General features: G+C 36.7%; 1 protein-coding gene across 1 annotated transcript; it reads right to left on the minus strand.

The window, feature by feature from the left end:
* Nucleotides 1-3,785: 3,785 nt before the first annotated feature.
* Nucleotides 3,786-4,780, minus strand: LOC149534574 (stress response protein). The gene has a single exon (XM_089806353.1). It carries the CDS (start codon nucleotides 4,451-4,453, stop codon nucleotides 4,070-4,072), a length of 384 nt encoding a protein of 127 aa, XP_089662479.1. The 5' UTR covers nucleotides 4,454-4,780; the 3' UTR covers nucleotides 3,786-4,069.
* Between the last annotated feature and the right edge of the window lie 5,410 nt (nucleotides 4,781-10,190).

Raw genomic sequence — 10,190 nt, forward strand, 5'->3', positions numbered from 1 at the left:
CTATAAGAAAATGTACATTCATTTTCCTTAGCGCAATAGCGACAGTGTGATGCATGGATATGTGGTTCCTGTTTTCTTATGGGTTGTAGGCGAGGTGGCCAAGGTGTCAAACGAGTTGGTGAAAGGCAGTATTTTCATTGGTTGAAGTGTTGACAAGGACCAATGCATCTTCGGGAGCGTTAGATGGAATAAGATCGAGTGTCATCATTATGTCGCTAACCAAAGATGCAAGGACTTTATTTCATGCGACATAATGATGGACGCACACATGTCTCGATGGGCCCAGTTAGAAGGTAACAACAGCAGTTAAGTTGGCAGTTTTACAAGCAGACAACGGTTAAGTTTGAAAGGGTGGTGCGGTTCGGGTAATAAGGTGGTCAAACTCACGAAGACCATGCGGGGTGGCAAAAAGAAATAACACCATTGGTCCACGTGGCGGATTCTGAGGGTTGACTCTAGTTGACTTGCTGACTTATCCGATTTGGCATGTCGCTAATGAAGAAAGACAATGTTTTGATGGCAAATCCGATCTCCATGGTCGATCCCAACCACTCCCAAATGAATGCAGGGCTAGTAAGGACACAAAGGACATTTCTTCCACCGCCTGGTTATCCATCTACCTGGTTAGAACGATTAATGGCGCCGTTTCTGTCACCTTCAGGGTTTCTTCCAGTCAGGGCTTTGATGATTTTCATGCCTCTGAAGCTGTACCAGATCGAATCTATTGTCCATATCACATCCAATCGCCCTCTGACAGTCTTAAAGGCATTGATGAAGTTATGAAGCAACCCAAGGGCTATGCCTAAGCTATAAAGACACATTTCAAAACCCTTGTAACGGTCGACTCTTCTTTGTTTTCCTTGGCATTGCTTCGACAGGCACATTGTAAATTCCCTTTGCCTTTGAACTTCATGGCATTTTGTCTTATCTCTTTTAGCCATTGATGTATTGTGTATGGCATTTTGTCTTATCTCTTTTAGCCATTGATGTATTGTGTAAGATTCATTTGCCCTTCATCAATGTATTTTGGTTGTCTATCATTTGCATGATTGTATCTCTTTTGGCCTATGAATGATAAATAGTTAAACTCTTCTTCCTTGTGTCACTCATTTGGTTATCTAATCTGCATGTGATTGCTAGATTAAAACAAGTTTGAATTTGTATATTTTTGATGTCATGATAGTTTAACTGTGAATTTATGGGCAGAGATTGGGTTGAACACTCTATTTTGGTGCATCACCTCCTTAGGATAGATTAAGTAGATGTTTCATGCATGCTTTCTCCCCTTTTCCTCTCCAAGTGTAGTTTAGGTGCACCCTAATAGCAAAGGAAGCCGACCTTCTCCGGAGACTCAACCTCAATGTTTCCATGTTTCACAAGGTTGCCTTTAGGTAAAAACTTTAGGCAAAGGTGCAAACTTTTGTGAAAACAAGAGCCTTGGATCACGGGTTCAAGTCTCCCTTCAATGGGTGTTGGAGCCTCAACTGGCATTGAGGGGGAGCTTGTTGAGTGTTGACTTGGTGGTCAGCACCTCCTTGGAGATTTGTGTCATGGATCCGGGTAAATTTGGCCATTTGTGTCGAGTAGTATCAATTTGAGCTTTTGGTGCAGTGACAAATGCTACTAACAACATTTGGATATATTACATTCAACTTGCTTTCTCGCTCTTCAATATTTTATTTTTGCAAATGTTTGGTTGCAAAACTAGGGTGGAAATGCCCCAAATCTACAAAGACTTGCCCACAAATCATAATGACAGCCTTGTAGTTCATCCAATGGACCAATTGTGAGCACAATGAAGCTTGTTCAAGGCCATCCACATAAAGAAGATGAACAAGCTAGTGCAAAAATGCCTTAATGACCTTGTCTTTGTGCAATGTAACCTTCGGTTGTGCATAAGAAAAGTAGAGGAAACACCAACTGGTCCAACCGATTTGGATGACACAAATTCTCACAGTGATTTGACATCACAGGATTGGCCTCCATTGTTTAAAGAGGATGGCATCTATGATTTGGAGGGGCAAGCTATGGAGGAGGGTAAACGACTGTAGGATCGAATGACATTTAGGAAGATTAGGAAATTGAGGATGATTAGTCATTGGCAATGCCAACATCTACATCCAGAATGGAGATCAAGTGACGGCGAGTTGTGACGAGCGAGGAAGCCCAGCCACAACAGACTTCTAGGACTAGCCCCCTTATCCCTCCTATAGTTTTAACTAGAGTTATTGGTAAGGAGAAGAGGAAGATGTAGACTATTTCGATGTTGTATTTACTTATAGTATTACAAAGACAATTTTGTTATTTTCTTCAAAGTTCAGACAATTATGTTATGGCTACAAGCCATCAGCATACCACATGAGGATGTCATTTTGTACCCTATTTACATTTAAATATATCTAGAAAAGAAAGATGTAGACTTTTTCAACGTTGTACTTGTAATTATTAATATTATTACAATGAAAATTTGCTATTTTTAGCTTGCTTCAAAGTCCAAACTATTAGGCTATGGTTACAAGTCATCAACATTCCACATTAAGGTGCCATTTTGTACCCTATTTGCATTTAAATATATCTAGACTCAGTTTGTTTGTTATTGTTTGCCCATTTGCTAACTTGTTAGATGCATCTAAGCAATTTTTACATTGTCAATTAATATCCAATTTTTTGCCAATTTTTATGGTGTTTGTTTGCCAATTTTTATGGTGTTTGGCAATAAGTTGTCGATATCAATATTTTCAACTATGGTTACACAAACTAAGATTCTTAGAATTGTGGTGCAACATGCTTGTTAATATAGTCGATTTAGAGATAAAAATGTCAGAATGCCAAGCAGACATGCAGCATGAGGTAGGAAAAGGTGACTAGGGATTTTGTCACATTCACAAAATTCTCTGTTTAGGATGATAATGTTCCACAAAAAGAAGCAGCCACAGTATCATCCATCTCAGGAACCTAACCAGTGGCAGCATGTTTTGAGCTTTAGTCATAGAAGAAATTTATAGATTATGAACATTGAAACTATAATTTGTAATTTTTTTATTTATATTGAAACTTGAAGTTAAAATGTATCAAATTTATTTGGTCATATATCATTTTGATCTACAATGTGTATTGAACTCTTAATTTTTATGTACATATAAAATAAGTTGGTAATTATGTTCCCTAAATTTCATGGTAGACATGTTTTCAAAGATTTTTTATCGAACAAATTTAAGTGATTTCTAATGTTCAATAAAGTCGCCTAGTTTTTCCCAAGTTATGGCGAGTCTGAGGTTTCAAAGCAAATTGGAATTGGCCAAGAACTAGTCAACTTGAAGAACGACTGAGACTAAATAAATATGCATATATGCAAACATGTCATCCCTCTCCAGCAAATTTCAGCAATACATCTATAACTGCAAAGAACCCTGCGTTACAGATGGGGACATCATTTCAATATAGTATGCAGCCATATTACGTAGAAATGTGGTCACTGTGAGAATACAAGAGCTCAAGTTCCTGTTGAATGTGACTAAATCATGTTTCGACATGACAACGGAGTTAAGCGGCAGAAAATTTTGCTTATTTCTGGTATGGAAAACACTTTCATATGTTTTCTCAAAAATAGTTTGAGTTTGACGCCACAGAGAAGAAGCTATTTTGATGATGATCATTAACTTTTGCAATTCTTACATCCTAAACTTGAGAGAAACGAAAATAGCATCATTTGAAAAGCAAGTCTGACATCATATGATACAATTTGCATAAAAAAGGTCGAATAAAAAGAGGATCAACAGCTCCCGAAGAAAAACTCCAAAGGAGCATCATTTGTAGGGGAAAAACAATCATCACTGGCTCAGGTCATAAAATGCCCAAACTCAATCCAAAATTTAATTTTACATTTCGTCCACTTGAAAGAACCATACAAATAATTCTTTCAAGATAGGAAGCTTTCAAATATTGAAAACCCGAACTCCTAAACCTTAATTGACAGTAAATACATAAAAAAAACTCAGATAAATGGCCGGCAAATTCAGGCTTGACAAAAATCAATATACCTATGATAGGCTGAGCACCGAAGAGCTCCTCAGAAGCAACAATCGCAGTCGAAAGGGCAGAGGGGTGTGCCACCTGCATCCTTTTTGTTAAAACCTAATTCATCTGCAGAATAAACGCAAAAGCCGTCGTTCGTTCTTTTTCTAGGTTTAGGGGGAGGTTCAGGCCAGCCCTTTCCATTCTTCTTCTTCTTCTTATCACTGGCTTCGCTCGAAGACTTGATGTTCTGTTCGTCGGGTTTGTCATTCTTTACGGCTGAAGTACTGCTTGGATCCGAACACTGGATTTTTTTAGGTTTCTTAGCTTTAGCGAAAATTTCATCAATTTCATTGTGAGTATCATTGTCTGCTTGCTCTTTCTCCTTCGAAGGAGACTTAACGTCCGTAGCTGCATTACGGTTTCGCTTTTTCCCCATGATCGGGGTAACGAATCCACTCTCAACCTCTTGGTTTAAAATATTTTGCGGCTATCAGCACAGATATCCGAGAGCTACGAATGCCAACAGAGATTGAAGGTTGTCCGTCAGCAGGATCACTCTAACCCCACCAATCATGGTCAAACTAGGTTTAGGGTTCCGACAGAAGCTGGATCAGGGTTTATAGAGGCAAGCTTTGGGGTTTCTTGTGGAGGAATATTAACATGCCAGACTATGGTCGGTTATATTGTGGATTATTAGTTCTGCCAAAGGCAGGAAATCTAATGGATCTCTTCAATTTCTAAAACCAATTAATTTGTCCAATAAGATTTCAGGATTATTCTCACATCAAAATTTATTATAAAGTTCACATTTTCATCTTATTTAATGAAAAAACAAAATACCATTAAACTGAAATCTTATTGGCTCATGATGAAAAAAGCAATGAAAAAATTCATTTTCCTTCAACAAAAATACAACTATTTTTTGAACACCTCTATTAATGCAAGCATTAATTGCAACTTTATCTTTATTAATGAATGCATTAATTTCAATCTTATCTTTTCCACATTTGTGACAAGTGGATAAATTTTTTAAAAGAAGATAATAGTTTTAATTGATGTTTATTTTTTTCATTTGTAAAATGTTATTCAAATATAGATATTTTAATCAAATATAATATTTTAACTCTTTTAAATTGTCAAATTTTAAAAATTATTTTTTATATGCTTTAATTTCATATTAATTTTAATTTTAATTTATATATAGTTTAAATTAGAATTTAATTATTTTTATTTTTACATATCTAAATGAATGCTTTTAATAGATTTTTTTTTTAAAATATAATTTTATTAAATTATACATTTATTAAAATATATATTTTTTACTATATTGATATTTTTATAAGTGTATTTCATTTTTTTAAAGCATAAATATTATTTTTAAATTAATTTATGTTTATTTATTTTTATGCATTAGTCAGGAAGTAAATTTAATACCTTTGTTTTTTATCCCTTCTTCGATACCCGTTTGAGTGCTTCCCACGCTATTTTATAAGGTCAATTAAATGTCAAAGTAATTGGTAAATTAGTAATTAGTCAATTTAAATAGAAATTATGCTTTATTTATTTATTAAATTGGTTTTCAAAAAATTCTCATGCATGTATTTTATATTTACATTACTAAAAAAAAATACGAAGTTTGAAAAACTTTATTATGTCCACATCATGCAATAACTCTACAATAACAAAGTTCTCAAATTCTCATAGCTTCCAAGATTCTGAAGATTTGAAAATATTACATTAAATTGCATGTACAAAAAAATCTACTCGTGTGCATAAGTGTGATTTTAGTAATTAAAAAAATCTTTAGATTTCTAAAACTTTCTTATTTTCAATTTTGTTGCTATTTTTACTACTTTTGCTCTTTAGAACATTTAATTAAGCAAAACTTATACATATCTTTTGAAGGAAGCAATTGAAAGTATAATATTCATATTTATTTTTAATTCAACCCTATTTTATGGTTATTATTTTTCTGCACAATGCAAATTGAACAATCATAAATATATTCTTAGAAATTATAAAACTTCTAAACAAACATTTCATATCTCACAAACTCAACTTCATAGATCTCTAGACTACGACACATTTAATATCTTGAAATCATCAAATTCGGCAGGAACTTTGGCGCTTGCGCCTCTTGTTAACATGTTAGATTATGGTTGGTTAACTTTTATTTTTGAAGGTTACATGTTAAAAGTTTAAATCTTATTATAAATAGAATATATTTTTAAAATTTATTTAATAAATATCACATGAAATATTTGTTTAAATTATAATATTTGACAAGGAAAAAAATGAGGTTTTTGCTCTGTTAAGGTTTCATACGATCTTTGAGTTTCCTTGTGTACAACTCTCTGTCTGTGCTTTCCTTCTGTGTACTCCACTTGTCATACCACATGTAGTACGGGAGTCTTTAGGCTAGTTTTTAATGGCCTCAGCCAGTGGTGACCCAGTGGTTGATACTGATATTCACACTGCTGCTTCGAAAGCCATACGTCTCCATTGAACAAATGTCCTCGCAATTTCGTCCAGAAGGTTTTTCACGAGGTAATCCTGATATTATCCTTCCTTTGCAAGAATTTGATGCTACTTGTGATTGGTTAGAACAACATACCTTAATAGGGTATTTTGTGGATAGAACTCCTCCTGAAGCTATGCTCTGAGAATGGGTTAACAAGAGCTGGACTCCTCAAAGAGTCCACCTTGACGTTGTGCAAAACCTTACCAAAAGGTTTTATTTTATTTCGCTTTTCCAACCTGTCACAGGCAGACATGATTTTTAGCAATGGTCCTTGGTATGTGCATTCGTCCCTGCTTGTTTTTCAAAGATGGTCGAGAGATTTCACTGTTTCTGATGACAAAAAGCTTAGGGTACATGTGTGGGTAGAGTTCCCGAGTTTACCCTTGCCATGTTGGCCTTTTATTGAGTCCAATGCCAATACTCTTGGCAAAGTTATTACAAAGGAACATTAAATTTTTTTTAATGCTCATCCTCAGAAACGTGTTTGCGTTGAGGTTGATCTTTCCAAGGATCTTAAGGATTCTGTGGAAATACAGATTGCTTCTCAAACCTTCTCTTAGAAGGTGCTTTATTTGAACTTGCTTAACACCTATTATAGGTTCCAGTCAGCGGAACACAAGATTAGGGATTGCCCTTTGGCTATGCCTAGGGTTAAACCCCTGCCTAAAGAGGTTCCTGCCAAACCAACAGAAGGGAAAAGAGAAGAATGGACTACTATTGGGTGCAAGGGCAAGGCTCCCTTGGCTCCTAAATAGTCATATGCGGTTGTCATTTCAGTTCCTCCTATCTCAACAAGAGCGCAAACCCCAGCTAGTGTATGGACGCAAGTGATTTTTTTGGAACCAAACCCTAGTGTTTCATAAGTTTCAAATCTTAGTTCATAGGTGATTAAGGGGGGTGCCAGGGCTAACACCTCGGTTTTGATTCACACCCCTCTTTTTGCTTCTTCCATAATGACTCAGAATTTGCAAAATTCTCGCAGTCCTTTCGGACGTGCTGAGAAACCAGAGGATAAACATTGGGCCATCAATCCAAAGGATTTTCCTTCTGGCTTTAACCCAGCTTCAACTTTCTTGCAGAATAGCTACTTCTCTCTTGAGGACGAGGAAGATATGGAAGAATTTTCATGAATTTTTTATCACGGAATCTGTGAGGTCTTACAAACCTCTCCAGAAAGTACTATGTTAGGGATACTCATCATAGACTTTGAAATTTAGATTTTCTTTGTATGCAAGAAGTTAAGATCTCTGGTTTCATGCTTTCATCTCCATGTCGCATCATTTGGCCAGATGACATTATGTTTTCTTCTCAACATGATTCTGGTAGGGGTGGTGTAGTTACTCTCTTGTCACCTCATCTTAATTCTGCTATTATTTCACACGGTTCTGATCCCATGCATAGAATCGTTTGGCTTTTGCTTTCCATTAACAATCATTCTTTTGGAGGCGTTAATGTTTATGCTCCCAATGATGCTGTGGAAAGATCTCAATTGTGGGGGTGGTTGGCTAACAATTTGCCTCCAGCTACTTGGGTTATGTGTGGTGACTTCAATATGGTTGAGTTGGCTTCTGACAAAGATGGCATTTTACCTTTTTGCTAGACAATTAGGGAAAGGGAAGCTTGGTACTACATGCACAATTGTAAGAATTTGCCTTAGGGCAGAATTCACCCAAGACCAAGGAACTCAAAACACAAGCACAACAGTAGACCAAAGAGAGACTATGATCAGAATGACGATATATTCATTCAATATGCCATATGAAAGTACACTAGGAGTGTCTGTATACAAAGGCCTCTGGAGAGCTTCTAGAACGCATAGAAGTCAACAACATGATAAGTCATACAACTAGGCACATGTCCATCAGATATGAATTATCCTCCATTAAGCACAGGAGTAAGTGCAATGATGAGAGGATAAGCCTACAATGGTGTAGCATGAAAATTTATATTGTAGAGAACATGTGCTAAAAAGGGAGTGTGAATAATTGTGTTGTCTACATGACAACTTAGTGAATGATGCAAACTCTAGTGTTGTAGACACTATGTGCTGAATTAGAGTTGCGTACTTCTATGTTGTCAACATGACAACTCATGAGAGTACACAAACTCCTAAGTGTCTCACCTAAATAAATAATAAAATAATGCATTAACCTAAGTAAACTTAAGTAAGTGTAAATAGTAAATACTTATTTACACCAACAACCCCCCTTAAGTGCAACTTAGGGGAATGGCCTTAAGCTTACATAAACTAGTATGAAATGCAAGATGGGCCTCGACTATTAGGCCATGTTAAGTACCCATGTACATAATGCAAATGCAATCTCTAATAAAGCGGAGAAAGAGAGAAAAACTTGCGGGAAAAACCCTCTCCCAAAAAGAGAGATGAAAAACACATACGATGTATGGATTGATGGAGTAATTAAGAACCCCCAATTATGACATACATCCAGTATATACATAAGAGAAAAATGAGAAGACGAAGAGAGATAGAATAGCGCCCCCCCCCCCCCCCCCCCCCCAAAGAAGAATGCATGCCAATGACTGCTCTGATGAAGAAGCTAATCCAAGGCTACAAAATGGTGTTTCTCCCCTTAGGAAAAAAACAAGGCCAAGGGCACAAATGAGATGCTTCTGCTGTGTGTGGAAATAATTCCATAAATAAGTGATGTCTCTGAAACCTGCTCAACTAGCTGAAGAACCTGTCTCAGAGAACTGTTTGTCTCCTTAGTTGATGAAGAACCCCTCTGCAATTGTTGATCATAAGTATCCACAATCACTTCAACTTGTAACGATCGATCATATAGAGAATGAACAAGAGGGTCAAATGGAGCCCTTGTGACAACTAAAGAAGGTGTCGTTGCATCAAGATGAAGAGGCAGATCATCAATATTGTCCCCTAAATCTGTCACCGATGCTAGACTTGGAAGACTGGATGTACCCTGTTGTGTTGGACCTATCACTGTGGCGATATATGCATGTGGACTGGAGTGATGTAGTGACCTCTTGTTGTAACTTTCGATAGAACCCCACGTGTCCAAATCTATTGAAGCACTATCACTGGTATCACTATCAATTTCCACACGATATGATATGCAAAGATGATTAGAGGACATGCTTGGTGAACTTTCCTCAAAGTGTATATCCTTCTCCACAAAGTTCTGATGTGTCTCTGGATCCATGAGTCTATATGCCTTCACACCATCTTCATAACCAATGAAAGTACAAGGGTGAGGTGACTGTGCCTTGCATCCCCTAGAAGATATCTCTGCCCATGCAAGACAACAAAAGACTCTGAAGTATGTCACAATAGGTTTTCTGCCACATCATGCCTCAAAAGGAGTCTTGCCATCTAAGGCTAGACGAGGAGATCTATTAAGAATGTGAGTGACACTACTAATTGCTTCAACTTCGAGTGATGGATCGAGAGACTTGGCTTGTATCATGCAACTTGCCATAGACTTAAGAGTTTGGATCCTCAATGCTGTGACATCTGTCTTATGCAGACTGAATGCTAGTGGATTCTGAAGATCAATTCCCTCAAGTTTGCAAAAGTCTTTAAGTCTTGTGTTCACATATTTGCTTTCATTGTCCATCCATAGAACTTTGATGGCTTTCCTTGATTTGTGTTCAACATGAGCCTTAAAGGCTTGAA

The sequence above is a fragment of the Cupressus sempervirens genome, chromosome 10 (genome assembly GCF_028749045.1).
Source record: "Cupressus sempervirens isolate cs-2001-9-10 chromosome 10, ASM2874904v1, whole genome shotgun sequence".
NCBI lineage: Eukaryota > Viridiplantae > Streptophyta > Pinopsida > Cupressales > Cupressaceae > Cupressus > Cupressus sempervirens.